Raw genomic sequence first — 19,332 nt, 5'->3', positions numbered from 1 at the left:
AAGTATTATACATAGGCAATTTATTATAGTTAGATTACAATTTCATGTCAAATAAGACATACAAACAAAATACTAATGTGTTGATTGAAAAGCAAATATAATGGACTAAAAGACAGCAAAATCTAAACTGCAAAAAGCATAGATAGCACGGTGAGAGGAGCATGGAAATAGAAATAGTATGAACTGCACTAAGGCATAGGCAAGCTCTGAAGGATACTGCGAAATACTGTATATCAGATCCACTGAACACAGTTTACTCCTTTAATGAGTGGGGTTTAGGTATCCATAGTAGATTAAGTGTCTCTTATGACCTGCCATGGATCAGCAGTTAAATTAATCTTTGAGACAAATCAAGAAAATACGATTTAGAGCTGCATGGGATTGTGATAACAGAAGGTTTAAATCAGTTAGTAAATACACCAAAAAGGTCATATAAATAATAGAGTCTCAAGGCAGTTGTATTGAGACAACATGAGAGGGATTTCTTCATCACCAAAATTCAGTTAGGTCATTTCTCCTAGTCCAACTGGTCCATACAGTACATTTGCTTTTTCACTTTATTCCTAAACTATACAGCCAGAGGATCCAATTAAAATATGTGAAAGCCAGCTGGAGGGAACCAAGGCCAGGGGCTATAATAGAGAACATGATGATGCCTGAGAACTAGAGGAAGAAAGAAAAAAGGCACGGGGCCAATTTGTAAAAGACAGGTTCTAACCCAACTGTATCTATCTAGATATTACTGCACACATAAATTTACTGTCAGGCACACTTTGATACAAAGCTGGCATCAGCAGATTAAAGCATTGTTGCTGTGATCTTTTGTTTCAGTAGCCAAACTGGCAGACCTGACAGACACCAGTAATCAGGTGAATCAGCAGTGGAGAAAGCATGTACTGTGGAGACACATTCCATCCAAACTGCCACAGTAGTGGATGTGACATGTTCCCCCCCGGGGTGCCACCTGAAACTGGGGTATCACTGAGCCCTCTGACCAACCAGCCTGGGCTCCCTCTCACACTGTGCTGCTGTGACAAGCTGCAGACCTGCTCCCAGTCATACACCTCCACCAGCATTCACAGGTAGGGACATACCCAGAGGCAGTTACATGCAGGCTCTCTGATCAGCCACTGCATGTGAACCAACAATAGAGAGGCTACAGCCAAAATAACCACCAGCTTCCCAGCCTAGGACACCAGAGTTGAAATGTCCTGCCCTGGTCCAAACCCCAACCAGTATGAATTTATTATCGAGTTCGCCTCCCCCTCAATGCGGAGAGGACTAAGCAACAGCCTTTGTCCTTTAAGCTACAATTCCTACGCACTTCACTCCAAACTCACTGGTTTAGATTAAACTTAAAATAAATTTATTAACTACAAAAGATAGACTTTAAGTGATTATAAGTGACAGCAAACAGAACAGATTACCTAGCAAGTGACAGCAAACAGAACAATTATTATAAGATTATAAGTGACAGCAAACAGAACAAAACAGATTACCTAGCAAATAAACAAAAACGCAAACTACACCTAAGATACTAAAAAGACAAGATATGAATTAGCAAATTCTCACCCTGGTTGATTATACAAACAGGCTAAAGATTCTTAAGGGACAAGCTGCACTGGCTTTCCAGCTTGGAATCCTCACATCCATCACACACAGGCTAGAAATTCTTTTAACCTGGGTTCAACACTTCCCGCAGTTCAGTCTTGGTTTCTCAGGTATTTTCAGGAGTCTTCTTGTGTGGGGAAGTGAAGAACAACAGATGATGTCATTCCCTGCCTTATATAGCTTTAGCAATATGGTGGGAACCCTTTGTTTCAAAACTTGGTTCCCAGACCAGTTTGTGGAAAAATACTGACACCCCAAGATGGAGTCCAATCCAGAAACATGTGGGCTGGTCACATGCCCTTGCAGTGTATAGCAGCCATTGCTTACAGGCTGGCCAAAACACCCACAGGAAGGTTAAGCTATTCCACAGTCCATTGTCTTTGCTGTTGGGCCATCAGCCCTGTCTGGCTTCTTCATTGTTGTACCTAAAAGGCCGACTGTGGGTGTTTTCCAGAGTAAGGCCATTTGAAATACAGATTCCCTAGTCAATATTCATAACTTCAGATACAAAAATGATATATGCATATGTTAGGGGGCCTATTCCTTCACCCACTTACTTCCCTGGTCCTTTTCGCATGAACAGAGAGCAACAATACCCGAAGTCCAAAGGTGCAAACAATTCAATGTTTATTGGGGTGAACTTCCAGCAAGCATGATTCCAGTTTCCTTCCTTAGTGTCTCCCTTCCCAGCTCTGACACCACAGAGCCTTACACCTGTGTCCCTGTTCTCATTCCTGCCCTTAGCCAAACATGATTCCAATTTCCCCACCCCCATTCCCTGTTCCCATTTCCCCCTTTAGCAAAACATGATTCCAATTTCCCCACCCCCATTCCCTGTTCCCATTTCCCGCACACACACACACACACACACACACACACACTCACTTCCTGTAAAACTTGAGTTCAGCCTAGCTATACCTTAACCAATCATTTTCCTGAAATTTAACTAACCAATCCTAACATATTGTAACATGATTATTTAACCAATTATACCCCACCACCTTAATTAGTTTACACCCAGAAAAATTAATTATACAGCAGACAGAAACAATCACAGAACCAGACAGAGATTATACAGACAAACAATAGGGAAATGGGGACTACAGTGATAGAACAACAAAGAAATGAGGATTTCACATCCCAGCTATTGATAAGTGAGTTCTTGCCAGACACAATGCTATCAAACTAAGTTTCTTTTTACATCTTCTAGGCGCTTCCCTTTCTCTGGAGGTGATAGGCATTATCAGGACAGGAGTGTCTTCCTAACAGCCCAAAAGCACCCTCTTTCAATGTGACTAGTTTGGAATGTGAGGATGTGACCGGTCGCTTCCCAGTTTATGGCTGCCTCTGTTGCTTAGCCAAAGATCTTAGCCTAAGAACAGGGCCTCAGACTGTCACAGTAAGAGAAGGACCTTACACTGGCAGACAGTGATTTTGATTCTTTCTTTTATACCTCTAACTAGCCAAGTGATAAGAATATACCTAAATTCCTAGAGTATAGGCCTTTACAGACAGGCCTGAATATCTACATCCTAACAGCACACAAATAAGATAATCATATTCAGCAAATCATAACCTTTCCAGTGACACCTCACATGGCCTGTCTTGTACAAAACGCATCATAATTATATCATATCACTGTGAGGAATATGGCGTGCAGTGTCACAGTGGGCTCCTTCTGATCCAAGTGACCCAGCAAAAGCTCCAGCATTGGTACTCATTCACCTTCCTTTTAGACATCCATATATTCAGAACCACTCCTAGTAGGACTCCCAGAGGTCTCAGCAGGAAGCTAGAAAAGCCCCCTGGGTCTCAAGCAGCAAGTGATTCAATATCTGAGACATACTATGATAGAAGTATGGTATACTGGAGAGCACGTATATGTAACACTGAAAAGTTAGTGAATTATTAACAGCTTTGTTATCCATATTTTGAAAAGCATGATTAAACTGAAAAATTATTTTCAGTTTAAAAAGTTTAAAAGCCCTTTAATTTCTTCTCCCCTCCGTATTATTGGACTGATATAAAAGTTTAAAAGCCCTTTTTACACTGAAATTTTGTAAACTGAATATAGATTAAGAATGTAAACATTCCTTTGTATGCTCTAAAACAAACACACAGACACAAATCTTTCTTAAAACCTAGCAAGTCTCACTTGGGCTTCACTTTAAAGCAAATTATTCAGATAAGACTAGGTGGCAGTCTCTTAATAAGTGATTTGAGAGAGGTAGGGCTGAGCAGCACAGTGCAAACTCCCTTCACTGGCGCTTCTGATGACATGCATAGTGGGAGAGATATCTGTTGGACTTCTGTGAGTCTCTAATGAAAAAAGAAAAGGAGTACTTGTGGCACCTTAGAGACTAACCAATTTATTTGAGCATGAGCTTTCGTGAGCTACAGCTCACTTCATCGGATGCATACCGTGGAAACTGCAGCAGACTTTATATATACACAGAGAATATGAAACCTGGACCCATGGAAAAGAAGCCCTTGAGGAATTCCACCATGATTTCAACAATTTCCATCCCACCACCAACCTCAGCCTGGTCCAGTCCACACAAGAGATCCACTTCCTGGACACTACAGTGCTAATAAACAATGGCCACATAAACACCACCCTATACCGGAAACCTACTGACCGCTATTCCTACCTGCATGCCTCCAGCTTTCACCCTGACCACACCACACGATCCATCGTCTACAGCCAAGCTCTGCGATACAACCGCATTTGCTCCAACCCCTCAGACAGAGACAAACACCTACAAGATCTCTGTCAAGCTTTCTTACAACTACAATACCCACCTGCGGAAGTAAAGAAACAGATTGATAGAGCCAGAAGAGTTCCCAGAAGTTACCTACTACAGGACAGGCCTAACAAAGAAAATAACAGAACGCCACTAGCCGTCACCTTCAGCCCCCAACTAAAACCCCTCCAACGCATTATTAAGGATCTACAACCTATCCTAAAGGATGACCCAACACTCTCACAAGACTTGGGAGACAGGCCAGTCCTTGCCTACAGACAGCCCCGCAACCTGAAGCAAATACTCACCAACAACCACATACCAAACAACAGAACCACTAACCCAGGAACTTATCCTTGCAACAAAGCCCGTTGCCAATTGTGCCCACATATCTATTCAGGGGACACCATCACAGGGCCTAATAACATCAGCCACACTATCAGAGGCTCGTTCACCTGCACATCCACCAATGTGATATATGCCATCATGTGCCAGCAATGCCCCTCTGCCATGTACATTGGTCAAACTGGACAGTCTCTACGTAAAAGAATAAATGGACACAAATCAGATGTCAAGAATTATAACATTCATAAACCAGTCGGAGAACACTTCAATCTCTCTGGTCACGCAATCACAGACATGAAGGTCGCTATCTTAAAACAAAAAAACTTCAAATCCAGACTCCAGCGAGAAACTGCTGAATTGGAATTCATTTGCAAATTGGATACTATTAATTTAGGCTTAAATAGAGACTGGGAGTGGCTAAGTCATTATGCAAGGTAGCCTGCTTCCTCTTGTTTTTTCCTACCCCCCCCCCCAGATGTTCTGGTTTAACTTGGATTTAAACTTGGAGAGTGGTCAGTTTAGATGAGCTATTTCCAGCAGGAGAGTGAGTTTGTGTGTGTATGGGGGTGGGGGGGATGTGAGAAAACCTGGATCTATGCAGGAAATAGCCCGACTTGATTATGTAAAGAGTTGTCACTTTGGATGGGCTAGCACCAGCAGGAGAGTGAATTTGTGTGGGGGGGTGGAGGGTGAGAAAACCTGGATTTGTGCTGGAAATGGCCCACCTGATGATCACTTTAGATAAGCTATTACCAGCAGGACAGTGGGGTGGGAGGAGGTATTGTTTCATATTCTCTGTGTATATATAAAGTCTGCTGCAGTTTCCACGGTATACATCTGATGAGGTGAGCTGTAGCTCATGAAAGCTCATGCTCAAATAAATTGGTTAGTCTCTAAGGTGCCACAAGTACTCCTTTTCTTTTTGCGAATACAGACTAACACGGCTGTTACTCTGAAACATCTATAATGAAAGTAAGTATGAACATTTCCCAGAGGTTCTCTAACTGTGCCAGTAGATGCTGATTCTGGATCTTACAATCATATTTATTCAGGTCATCTTTTTCAAAACCTATTTTTCCCATGCGGGGCACGGGAATGTATTTCAACAGGATTGAAAACATGTTCCTCAGTTTTCCTGTCCTTTGAACTGCTGTGCTTTTACTTCTCATGTATAGAAACAAATTCAGAGTCTTGCAGACAAAAAAGGAGATGACGTGGATGTATTCTGGCTATAATGAAAACAGGGATGTATAATGTTAACCGAACGACTCTCCCCCTTCCAGAGTATTAAAACTCTTCAACCACGTGTGAGGGAGGATAAAGACGCCCCAGTGTCCGACCCCCCTCCCCGCAGCTGACGCGGCAGCCCCCCTTCCCGCCTTGCTTGCACCTAACGTTTGCTTTTTTTAGAAACATGGGATGGCCACCCCCTCTTTGCAGTCACTCGCAGCCCTTCTCCCCGTGCGCGTGCGCGCGCGCGCGCGGCGGCTCCCAGCCAGCGCAGCGTCCCAGCGCGTTTGCCATTTCAAGCCTCCCCGCCGCCCTCCGTAGCTCGACGCGACGCTGTCGGCGCGGAGGGGGCACGCGCTGCAGCGTCCCCCCTCCGGTCTGCGCGTTCAGAGGAGCCGCCCCCGCAATAGATAGAACGTGCAGCTCCCCAATCCCCACCAGGCAATACTGACAACTTCGGCTGGCCCGCCGAGGCAGAAAAAGTTACTGCGCCTGCGCAAGGGTGGAGGTTCCGGGAGAGGCGGCGCGTGCTGGAACTGTTAGTGTCAGCGGGCAACGCGCATGCGTCAGCGGGACGCCTACAGGACCTAGGGTGGGCGAGAGCCTATGAGGCGCTTTTGTGGCCGCGGCGCAGGGGGCGGCGCCTGATTTGAACGGGCCGGCGGCGGGGCCGGGGACTGGGACTGGGACTGGGCGGACGTCGTCTGTCCGCGCCGCCGCCGCTGCCGCGCCATGGCCAAGCAGCTGAGCCGGGAGCAGGGCATCACCCTGCGGGGCAGCGCCGAGATCGTCGCCGAGTTCTTCTGTGAGTGAGCGGGGGCCGCGGCTCCGGGGCGGGGGTGAGGAGCCCGGGCGCGGGCGGGGGGGTCCCTGCAGCACACCGCGGTGCGCGCTGCCCCCGGGAGGGAGCCCGGAGCCCGAGGCAACGCGGTGACCCGGACACCGCTCGGGGAGTCCCGGGAGCTGCGTCTCTGCCCAGCTACTCGTGGTGCGGCGTTTTGTTCCCTTCCCATCCCGGTAACGCGGCGGAGGGAAGGGGCCGCCGAGCGTGGGGCTGCACGTGCGGGTGGCGTCTGGGAGAGCCCAGTGACTGGGCCGACTCTACCTGCCTTTCAGCTTACGGCATCAACAGCATTTTATATCAGCGTGGCATCTATCCCTCGGAGACCTTCACGCGCGTCCAGAAATACGGGCTCACTCTGCTCGTCACTACAGATCCTGAACTTAAAAACTACCTGAACAACGTGGTAGAACAGCTAAAAGGTACAGCAGGTCAAATGCACCTAGGTGGGAGTTCACCCGATGTTATGAGCTTTGAACTCCCGTGTTTTCCTCACCTGGCATAATTCTTTAGAATCATGATGGGTTTTAGAGCGTGGCTTGCATATGAACTGATGTTTCACTTATGAGACAAGACAGACTATCTGTTTTATTTATATTTACCTATTCTATTTGTTTATATTGGGGAGCGCCTTATTTTACTAAACACCTATACATTCTAACCAGTCTTCTGAGGCAGAGCCGTGTATTCGATCTCTTCACCATTCAGAGCTCAAATGTGAATTTATTAATTGCTAAGAGGTTACATTAGTCTTAACATGTCTGTTCAGCATGCCTATTTACATAGCTAATCCAGAAATATAAAACCAATATGATCCAGAGAAGTTGGCTATTAGAATTGGAGAGAATGTACACCTTGAAACTTGTCACTAACTTAATATAGTCAAACTGAAGACTGCATAGCATTCTAACTGCTTTTCCATAAACCGTAAGATTACTAGTGCAGCTAGTAAATGGGGTTAATGAAGGCTCACTCTACTACATTATCTATATTTTCTGACTTGGGGAAGTTATTTTTCTCTTGCTTCTTTCAGACTGGTTATGCAAGTGTTTAGTACAGAGGCTGGTGGTGGTAATCTCTAGTATTGAAAGCAGTGATGTTCTTGAAAGGTGGCAGTTTGACATTGAATGTGACAAGACTGCAAAGGATGAGAGGTAATGTAGTCAAAATTACACTGTTATAAACCCTTCCTGTTGACTACTGCTAGTAGTTGATTAGGTGCTAGTATTAAAGGCCCTCTGTTTTGTATTTATAAACTGTGCTGCAAAAAGAATAATCTGGGTCAATCTTTTAAAAAAAAAATACTCAGCTGTAGTGGGAAAACACACCAGCTCAGGTCATCTTTGACAGCATTTTGTAGCTTTCAGTCTACTGGTGTGCTTCACTGTAAATCAAATGGAAAACTTTTTTGATCTCAGATGAATATGTAACTCCCATTTACTTTAAAAGGAGCTGCATAGAAAAGGTAAAATTTTCCCTTTTTTTTTCTCCTTCACTCCTTACATAAAGATATAGTCTACTTCAGCAGCCATTATAGACCTCCATGGTGGTACTTACGTGTTTGTTTTTTCATCACTGTTCTGCTTCTTGATTTCTCATATTCAGAAGCAGTTGCTTTGGTAACAGTAATACCCCATAAACTCCAGATCACAGGGAAATCGAGACAGAGGCTGGTATCCTTAAACATTGAGAGGCTTCATGGAAGAACAATGAACTGAAATTTTAAACTATCATTTTGGTTATATTTTCCAAACCTTGACCATCCATTTTGTATTGTACTATATAATAATTGTCCCTCACACAAGAAATGCAAGTCTCAATTGCACAATCTGTCCCTTTATTGTATGGCAAGAATAATAACCGCTTTTAAACAAAAAGAAAAGGAGTACTTGTGGCACCTTAGAGACTAACCAATTTATTTGAGCATAAGCTTTCGTGAGCTACAGTGAGCTGTAGCTCACGAAAGCTTATGCTCAAATAAATTGGTTAGTCTCTAAGGTGCCACAAGTACTCCTTTTCTTTTTGGGAATACAGACTAACACGGCTGTTACTCTGAAACCCACTTTTAAACAATGGAGAGAGAGCTAGATTTGGAGAAACTTCTCATTATAACAAAAGCTTCATTTTTTCCCCCCTATATTGACAACGTATTACTCTCTTGTAGCGTACCAAGAGAGAAATCTCAGAAAGCTATCCAGGAGGAAATTCGATCTGTTATCAGACAAATAACTGCCACAGTAACATTTCTGCCTTTGTTGGAAACATCCTGTGAGTATTCCAAACTTTTGTGTGACTAATGAAACACTTTGTGTAGAAGAAAACACCTTAAACCTGAACTGAAATTTTATCAAAATGAGACTACCACCTTTCTAATTATAAGCTGTATACTGCTTATGTAGATTTAAATGACAATCTAATGCAAAATGAAGGATTTAAGTATGACACCTGACCTAATGTCTATTCTGCAATTATATAACATTCTATATGCGAGTTGTGTGGTTTTGCAAAGAAAGCACAGTTAAATGTGAATACTGTACATCTAGAACTATATGCTATGCCTGGTTTGGGATCTCACTTCAATTGAAAAGCATTTATTTAAATGTCCTAATAGTTCTAAACATATGTTTTCTCTTCCTCTCACTGAAGTATTTGTAAAGCTATTTCTGGTGAAGTGACCCTCTTCAAAAAAGAGATGAACCCTGCTACTGAATTTAAAATTCAACTCTGAGTTTAGGCATACATATTTGGCAAAAAAAGTTTGCCTACTATGTATAGCAAAAACGTTCTCCAATAAATTACTATAGAATAACTTAATAGCAAACTACTAGTCTATAAAAGTTAGTTCACAGCTATGCTCAAATACAGTCATGGCTCAAATGGATATTTAGGCCCTGGTACTGCAAACGTACAAGTAACTTTTGCACAAGATGTTTTGTTTATACAATAGAACTACTGAACTGCATAAATGAAGTAAAAACTGAAAGGTAAGCACTGACTTGCAGATTTGATATCACAGGTTGTGTTTTTCGGTGATCTTTTTAGGGGCTAAGAAGAAGATTGAAAATTGTTAGTCTGAATATATGTATGTTTCAAACATAAAAAGCTCACTGTTTTTAACTTAGCCTTGTTATACCAATAAAATAAAAACCAGCAGGATCTTATTAAAGGGGAAAAGGCAAAATGCCCCATTTATTGTGAATACAGAAAGAATCATAGTAAGTAGTTAGTTATAGCTATAATATTCAATTCAATTTCATATTCACACGTGCACACACACACACACACGTTCTGCAAGATTGTTATCATAGTTACCAGCCCTACCTGGAAGTTGGTTTGCAGAATCAGACCCCAAAGTTCTCACTTTCTAGAGTCCGTTTTTATAGGAATTTCTTCCTATGCCAGTCTATGGGAATTGCTTCATCATGCTGTTGCTGAATCAATCAGCAGATGGCACGTTCCTGAGAGCTGCGTGCTGCCAGATGTTATCTTGTTCTTTGGTTCTCCCATTCTTGAGGCTGTTGGGTGGATTCCAGTCTGCCCTTCGGGGGTCCTCTGGTTATTTCCACTTGACGCCTTCTTCAGCCGATGGACACTGGATTCTTAGGCTGGCACCTCCCTGATCATTCAGTTGTTATCCACACCAAGCATCCATCCACATACATCCTCTCTCTATTTTAATCACAATTGTTAACAAAGCAAGATGAATACAACAAAAGGGCGGGGAGTCTCTGGGTGCTGTTTCTGTTGTTACAGAGTATTACTTTGAGTCTCTCTCTGTGTGTGGTTGTTACAAAGAATTGCTTTGAGAACAGACTCTGTCTTAGAATGTACTAACACAATTAGTAACTTGCATGTTTCACACAGAGAGGGAGAGAAACAGTACCAAAAACCAAGAGACCTCCTTAATTAGTAATACCCTGGAATTTAAACTATGGGGAATCAAACTCATTTGTGATTTTAATACAGAACTACTTTAATATGATCCAACAGCCTCACATACACCATGTTTAGCCATGTGTAGCATATATATGAGCTGGGTTTTGCAGGGGGCTTTTGGTCAGTGGTTTGGAATCTCTGAAAATGCATAACCCATCTGAAAGGTATACATAACTATTGACAACTCTTTTGCCTACAGGTGCCTTTGACCTACTCATTTACACAGACAAAGATTTGGCAGTGCCAGAAAAATGGGAAGAGTCAGGACCACAGTTTATTGCCAACTCTGAAGAGGTCCGTCTTCGTTCCTTCACTACCACCATTCACAAAGTAAATAGTATGGTGGCCTACAAAAAGGATTCCTTTCCTTGATGGAATGAATAATGTGGTGTGTGTCCAGAAACTGCCTTCTTGTAAATCTGATGCTATGAACTGTAGTTTCATCCTGAACAGTGTTTGTGGTGTGGGTGTTTTTCTGTATCTTTTACTCAACTTTGGATCAAAATAATAGCAAAACAAAGCAGTTCTCTTGTTCACATTACACCGTATGCTGTGCTGAGGCCTTGTTGACCTATTGTCATCCCTCTAATGAGAGACAAAGGATTTACTTAAGAATATGGCAGTGTCTTCTTATACTGAACAGTATGCCAAATCCATTCTAGATTGGAGCACCAAGAGCAATATCAAACACTTAACCCCTCTAAAACCTGGCTTAGAAAGGCTGCTTAGAGATAATGCACTTATGATTGCCCTGGAATACTTTTTGAATGGCAGCTGTTACCTAATCTTCAATATGATCTCATAATAATAAATAAGAGGTGCACACTAACAGACTTCTAAAAATATACTGTTGCTTGAGAAAAATGGTTCTGACAAATAGGGGTTGTTCTTGATAGCAATTTAGGTGGACAGTGGTGTTAATGAAGATGATTCTGGAATTAATTCACTGAAGTCTCATCTGTTCCTCCTACCTCTCTGCTCCGGGACAGAAATTATAAAATCAGTCCTCTCCACTGTGTAATGAAAGGTCTGGATATGAATGATTGATTGTACTCTAGCCTAAACCCAAAATCTCTATTGTTTTACTCTGTGGGTAATGTCTTCATGTTAATATTTGTCTTATTTTGTATTCATGTTTTATAGAATAAAGCTCTAAAATCTTTAATGAAAACTTTACATTTATGTAGTATCTGGGAACTACACGTTTCATGCGTCTTAGACAATGTCCTTAAATTTGTGCAAGTCAAACACTATTCCCTCATGAAGGCTTAACGTCACTATCGCAGTTTCTGTTACTTGTTTCACCTGGTGTTAGTTTTCTAACTCTGAAGATTAGAATGAAGTCTCACTCCTGCATGGGCTTACAGGATTTGTGCACAAGATAAAAAAAAATGATTTAGTGGTACTTGGTGTATAAAATCCACTGCTCTGTGTAGGTCTTTATATAAAAGAACATTGAGTGAGGGTCCTTAAAGGCAAAAATAGTACCTGAAACTGCTTCTATTTCAACTCAACAGTATCCCTTTTAAGCAGACTTAGAAAATGACAAAGTTGCATGGACAGCTTTTAAGATGCACACCTCCAGAATTTTAAGATCAGATCCAACTTTCTTTATCTGTGCATATTACAATCTTAAGAACACTCAAACCGAATCCCCACTCTGTCACTTTAAGTACAGAGAGTGGGGGGCCTGCAAATGTTCTAAAAATTAATACTTGCCATTCCAGGCTTGTATTAAACTCCCAGGGTTACAGCTTTTCTCTGACTTTGGCTTGGTAAATGCTGCCACCACCCAAATGCAAAAAAACCCAACCCTTTGACCCAGGAAGAAGCACTTGGAAATTCCTCCCTTTGGGGTGCCCTCAAGCACAAACCTCTTAAGACACCAAAAATACAATCCTGTTCTTAAGGTAAATTTTATTAAAAACAACAAGGAAAAAATTACATTTACTTAGGCTTTTGCTAGATTTTAAAAGAGCAATTTCAAAAATTAAGCACCCAAACTAGCTTTCTTGGGGGTTCAGCTTAAAGGTTACAAGCAAACAAAACCATCAGGGGTTAGCACAGAGGAGATCCACAAGCCAAAATAAGAAATAAACCTGATTGTATCTACCTAAACATTCCCTATCCAAATAATTTCTTCTTCATACGTGGTTCAAACCTTACACAGCATTTCTGCTTATAGCATTGTTGCTCTGTCCCTGTAGCCCAGAGAACAACAGACAAAGGGAAAGTTTTTCCCAGTTTTAAAAGTTCTAGCCTTCCAATTGGCTCTTTTGGTCAGGTGCCCACTCCTTTTTTTCTCTTTACCACCGGGACCATTTAACTTTTTACAGGGAAAGCAAGTCAAGAACAGCTACCAACAGGGATTTTACAGCTAACTGGCTGGCTGGGTGTCTATCAAAGGGAGCTACCTCCCCCCTTCATTATCACACATACTGTAGGGGAGTAGAGTGCTAATTTCAAGACAATAATCTGATCAAATGAGAATTTAAGAGGAAGGCTAAATACCTCTTCTGATGGTAGTTATCAGATTTATTCTGATATACCTTCAAGTCATTTTGGCAATAAGGCTCTTTTGAAGAAAAAAACTCTTGCTGTTAAAAACTTAGATTTAACTCTTCATTTAAAAAAAACTCAAAACTTTAGCTAAAGAGGTTTCAGTCTAAAAAGTGAGTGTGAATGATAAAATTTAGAATGGAAAAACCTTATGCAGTCATTCTTACTTACCTGTTTGCAGAAAAAGTAAGTTTGGGGTTTTTTTTTATAAGCTATGTATTGCCAAAATACATTATAGGCAGAGCTGGTAGCTCTGCCCATAAAAGTTGCCTGACTCTTATAAGATGTTATCTTTAGTCCAGGGGTTCTCACAACAAATTTTTTTGTTGTTTCTTTGCTTTTTTGGTTGCTTTAAAAAAAAAAATTGCTAGCTAGTAAGTCGTCTGCTGTGAAAAGCCCTGGGGCAAATTAAGACCTGGATGGGGAGGGCAGCTGTGGGGCCCGGGGATGATGGTGTGGGTGGTGAGCCTGGGATAAGAGCCAGCTATCTCCTAGATGGAGCCCAAAGTCCCATGGCTGAAGACTTCCCACTCACCCTCAGGAAAGTGGGGCATTCACCAGCTGCCTGCACCTCCAGCGTTTGTGTTTCCAGAGGGGGGGCAGGACCAAATCCCACTGGTGACCCTGGGAGAGGGCCCTCTACTTCTCCCCCACCCACAATCACAGCCCAGGAGGAGGTGGTCACACGAAAAGCCTCGGGTGGTTGCATTTGAGAAACACTGCTTTAGTCGCTCATAACTTTCTCAAGCTTCAGTGGTTTGAAATGAAATTTCACAGTGGGCTGAACTTTTTTAGAAAGTTTCTGACAACAGTCCAGTTTCTGAGAATGGAGTTAGGGGAAAATGTTTTTGTTTTTACACCATGTTAAAAATATAATCTTAAAATGATTTTGTTGAAACTTTAATGACCTTATTCTTTATAGCTGACTTTCACTTTAACCAAGGTGTGACCGCTCAAGTTTTTTTTTTTTTTTGGCTATTCCTATGAAAATCTGCTCCTATTTGTCCAAATTATAAGCCTTTGGAAAAATCTTAGTTCACAGCTAAAAATGTGGGTTTTGTATGCATTGAGCTCCCCTCAGCTCCCTACATATGACTAGACTGTGCAAGTGCCATCCCTACACGGTACCTGAGAGTGCTCTGGCTAGGGGTGGGGGGACAGCGGGACTTTTCCTGCAATTGCAGCTCCTGGTATCTGCAGGCCAGCAGCCCATGAAAACAGGGAGACTGTCTCCTTTTCTCTCAGTGCAGAAGTTGAATACAGTGGAGATGGGATGATCAGCTCTGGGGAAAGGAGTAGATTGGGGGAAGGAGTTGATGAGCATTGAAGAGGGGGAGCTGGGGCAGGCTGAGCAAGGAGACTCAGAAGAAGTGGGGATGAGGTGGGACAGAAGTTGAGAGGATGGGGAAGAAAAGGTCAAGACTGAGGGGAACAGGCAGAATAGTTTGTGCCCATTAAAGCAGGGGTTCTCAGCCTTTTTTCCTTCTGAGGCCTCCCCCAACATGCTATAAAATGTCCATGGGCCACCTGTGCCACAACAGCTTTTTCTGCATATAAATGCCAAGGCCAGCATTTGGGGTAGGAGGCAGGGCAATTGGCAGGGGCCCCACAAAGTTAAGTTGCTCAGGTTTCAGCTTCAGTCCCAGGTAGCGGGACTTGGAGCAGCAGCACTTCGGCTTTGCCCTAGGCACAGCAACGCAGCAGTGAATCTAATGCTGGCCCTGCTTGGTGGACCCCTTGACACCTGCTCACAGCCCCCCAGGGTGCGCTTTGGCCCCCTGCTTGAGAACAGCTGTATTAGAGCACACTCCCCTATAGAGCCTGGAATGGAAGCCAAGTTCTAGGAGTCTCACCATTCCTGTGCAATCAACATGTCTGTGAAGTCTACTGACAAAATGGCTCTCATCCCTCTAATGCTGGCAGCCTACCTATGATTGCTATGAGTTGTACAGTGGATCTATTGGTTCCAACATGCTGGTGCCACAGATGGATGTTAATGTGATGCCACATGAGGTAATTCCTGTTTTCTTCAGGTTGTTTTTTTTTTAAACAGCTAGGAAATTATACCACATAAAGTACATTAAATAAACATTATAGGTTACAAAGTCAAGGGATCAAACATTAGGAATTGCCAAAATTAAGGTTGCCTGTGCACTCTATTTTCACACCTTGTGCATGCACATTATGCTACAGTCTAATTATATGATCACATATTTTTCCCCCACAGCTCCCTCATCTCATTCGGTACACAGAATGGAGCTGCTCTGGCTATGAATCCGGGCTACGTAGTGAAGTAGACTTGTCTTTAGGACCACATGCCTCATTTGTTGCAGAAATTGGAAGGTACATAGTGAATGAGGTAGGGGATTGTAGGAGAAAGGATGGTTTCATGGTTAAGGTAGTTGAATGCTGCCCGAGAGAACTGGATTCTGCTACAGAGTTCCTATGTGATGCTATGTAAGTCACTTACACCAAACTCTGTCAGTATGTGTGCACCTCTTTTTCTAGTTCCAACTTGAGATCCTGGGGTCCGAGTTGCAGAAGTGCTAAGCACCCACAGCTGCTAACTGACATAAATAGGAGACGTGCTTTGAACATATTAATTGCCAAATAATGCTAAGTACTCTGAAAAATCAGGTCTTCGGCATCCAAAATTATTGGACACTTTTGGCCTTAAGCAGTCTGGACAGTATGCACTTAAGTAGCTATTCACTATTTTGTTTTCTCCTTTATAGTTCAATGAGTGGCCCCATGCCTTACTTATTGCATACTATTCAAACCCTGCTCTGGGGACAGAATCGTTAATTTCCACGTAGGCTTTTATAGGATGCTCATCACTATAGTAGCTGAGGCTCAAATCTACAAAAGGACTTAAGTGCCATGAAATGAAGATAAGCGTTCTTATCCCCATACACCCATCTCTGCTATAGTGCCTGATCTGGCAGGGATTTTCAGAGCACAACTAACTGCACAAAATAGCTGGCAGGGGAGGGAAAGACAACCTACCTCCCTTATAGCCCAGTAGTTAGGGCACTGATGTGAGACACCCTGGTTCAACTGCCCCCTGTGCCTGATGAGAAGGAAGTTGAACTTGTGCTCCCCAACTCTGAGGTGAGTACCCTAACTACTGAACTATGGTATATTTTTTTTTGGGGGGGGGGGGGGACCCTCTCTCAGCCTTTCCCGATGTAGCTGGCCCAGTGTGTATAAATTACTAAATATGCATTGAGCTAGAGAGAGAAAATCATCCTGTAGTCCAATGGTTAAGGCATTCACCTGTTAGGTGGGAAAGCCATGTTCAAATCCCTTCTCGTCAGGCAACAAGGGCAACTGAACCAGGATCTCCCATGTGAGTGCCGTAATGATTAGGCTAAAAGAATTATAAGGGGGGCTGCCTTCTCTTACTCCTTTTCATGTGGAGGAAGGCATGTTTTAAGGTGACCTACTGGATTGGCCCCTGCAAGCAAGATGCGCGGGCAACGCCTATCTTTACCTGGTTTGAGGATCCCGCTGCAGCTTTTGTGTTTGTGATAGGCACTGGCCTCAGGCTGAAGCAGCAGTATGCGTGTCGCGAGCAAGAAATTTAGGCATCGAGATACTTTAGGTTTCTCTAGAGTTAGGTGGCAATTTAACAGAGAATGAGGGAGAGATCCTGTAGAAAAAAAGTTTGTGATCATGTAATTAAAGATTTTCAGATGCATGCATATATAGGACCCAAATGAAGGCACACGCAACCTTAATTCTGGCATTTCTTAGCTTTTGAGTATGTGACTTTGTAACCTTAACATTCTAATATAGGTGGGTTTTGTGTGCACGGGTATACGAGTGTGCTTCTGCCTATACAGTCATGGGCTTTTCTTTTTCCAGCATTTCTGCACCACCATACTATGCACATAAGTACTAAAAATAATAAAGAATCTTGAAAAAGGTAAGGGTTTTTAGCAAAGCATTTTCTTCAGTAGTGCTTATGGTAATGTAGACTGCAGGTCCAATTTGGAGCATCTTGACATATCACACTGACTTGGCTATCAATGCCCTGGGCCAAGTTTTTAAAGGTACTTGGGTACCTAAAGCCAGTCAGGCATCAGGTGGAAGTTTCAAAAGCCTGTGGGCATCTTTAGGCACTTAAATACCTTTAAAAATCTGGACCTGAGTAATTGTCTGTTCCTAGTTACAACAGAAAAGGTCCTTGCCTCTTTTATTTAATCTTTCATTGTCTATAACCAATAGGCCTCGGCACACTGATAAGCCAATTTGGTTCAATGTAAGTACAGCTGAAACCGCCTTTGCCTGGTTCACTGTATCTGACAGTAAATGCTCACTGCCAGTGTATATTTTATAAAATTCTGCTGAAAGGAATAACTCAAAATTTAGTATGAATCCAAATTTTAATCAATCACTCTTATACTGCTGTTGAAACAACATTCAGAAGGCCAGCTCAGGTTTAAAATGGTTCTGCTAAGTATAACTAGAAATATGAAATGAAAACAAGGTATGCACACAGTTGAGGTGATTCTGAGCTCTGGCATTGAGAAAAATTTTAAAATATTTTTCTGGTGAAGTTTTGGGACTTTTGTCAAACAAAAACTGATTTTTATAATATTACTAGAAGTTAGAGATGGAAAAAACCTATCAACCTATTAACCCCTCCCCATACAGAGCCATGCTATTCCTTAGTATTTTTTGTGTTACACATACTACATTTTCTATTCTGTGTAGTCCTAGCTTTAAATATCCCAAGCAGTGAAAACACTACTTTCATTGTAAGATTACACTACTTAAATTTCTGCTGGTATCTCTCTCTAAATAAGCCTCTTAAAACCTCATGTTGGTTCCATGTGCTGTGTGGCTGAGTTAGGGATGCTGCAGCAAATCCTTGCTTTCCCTGCCTTTTGGCTTTGTGTTTGTAACCCTACTGCATTAAAATAGGGTTCTTTTATATTCCTTGTATGTAGTTTTATTATTACATGGGGGGAAAAAAAAAACAAAAACCACACAGCACTGCTACTTGTTTATTTTCCACTAGAGGTCATCAAAACTGTAAAGTTTAACAGAAGGGAATTCCCGAGGAAATCTGGGTGGCTGCAATGGGTAAACAGTTTTTGCTTTTCCAGTTTTACATTATTCACTTATCAGCTATTTCATGTAGATATTCAAAATTTCTGCCTCTTCAGAAAATGTTAACTGTGGACTTTTAAGTGCTGAATTATATCTTAAATAGAGTTCTAACGAGCAAAAAAGATTATCAGTCATGGAAAGATTTCCAGAGGGGAGAGATTGAAAGACTCGGACTGTTTAGGTTAGAGAGAGACCATAATAGAGGTATGCAGATAATGATGGGCATAGAGAAGGTATAGAGGGCATTCCTGTTTAGCCTCTTTCATAATACAAGGAGATATCCACAAATTAAAAGACAACACAAAACAACTGATAAAATGAAACTCTCTTTACAGGAGAGAATAATTATCTTGTAGAACTTATTACCACAAGGTATTATTGATGCCAAAAGTTTAGAATTTAGAAAAAGAATTACATGGTATATGATGACAAAAATTATTGTAGGAATACAGAAAATTAGGAATATACTTACTCATACTTCAGGAGGTACGTTTAACACTTACCGGGAGCTGGACAGAAAGAGCAGCTAGAAAAGGTTAATCAATGGGTGATTTCTGGGGCATCTAGTGACAGCCACTTTGAGACAGAACATTAGAACAAACAAACTGTCCCCGATCCGTCCACTGGTAATTCCTATTTAAAATCATTTGGGCATTGTTTCTTCATGTATCACCACTTAAGTAATTTTTCAAAAAAGATCATGGGGAAACAATGCTGTGGAAAATTGAATTTTTCCAAGGGATATTGTTCATATAAATGCAATAATTTACAAGTGCTTGAACAAGCTAGAAATCTAAATAGTAAGAAGGGTGAACGAGAGTGCCTGGTACTAATGAGGAAACTGATATAATAATAGACATTACAGCAACTTGAAATGATGATAATCAATGGGATACTGTAATACTAATGTACAAAATATATAGGAAAGACTGAGTAAGTTGTACTGAT

At 42.0% G+C, this 19,332-nt stretch overlaps 1 protein-coding gene across 1 annotated transcript; it reads left to right on the top strand.

Annotated features, from left to right (window-relative positions):
• Nucleotides 1–6,261: 6,261 nt before the first annotated feature.
• On the top strand, nt 6,262–11,878 carry MAD2L1 (mitotic arrest deficient 2 like 1). Its single transcript, XM_048847154.2, has 5 exons — nt 6,262–6,735; nt 7,047–7,193; nt 7,805–7,925; nt 8,936–9,039; nt 10,907–11,878. The coding sequence occupies exons 1-5, from the start codon at nt 6,663–6,665 to the stop codon at nt 11,077–11,079; spliced, it is 618 nt and encodes a 205-aa protein (XP_048703111.1). The 5' UTR covers nt 6,262–6,662; the 3' UTR covers nt 11,080–11,878.
• Nucleotides 11,879–19,332: the final 7,454 nt, after the last annotated feature.

Source organism: Caretta caretta, chromosome 4, assembly GCF_965140235.1.
Source record: "Caretta caretta isolate rCarCar2 chromosome 4, rCarCar1.hap1, whole genome shotgun sequence".
NCBI classification, from domain to species: Eukaryota; Metazoa; Chordata; order Testudines; family Cheloniidae; genus Caretta; species Caretta caretta.
This window is presented reverse-complemented; position numbering and strand designations above follow the sequence as displayed.

Excerpts from the sequence above, each read along its gene's own strand:
- MAD2L1 (XM_048847154.2), top strand. The coding sequence starts at position 6,663 with ATGGCCAAGCAGCTGAGCCGGGAGCAGGGCATCACCCTGCGGGGCAGC. Across the intron at positions 6,736-7,046 it reads GATCGTCGCCGAGTTCTTCT|CTTACGGCATCAACAGCATT; the intron begins GTGAGTGAGCGG and ends CCTGCCTTTCAG. Across the intron at positions 9,040-10,906 it reads GCCTTTGTTGGAAACATCCT|GTGCCTTTGACCTACTCATT; the intron begins GTGAGTATTCCA and ends TTTTGCCTACAG.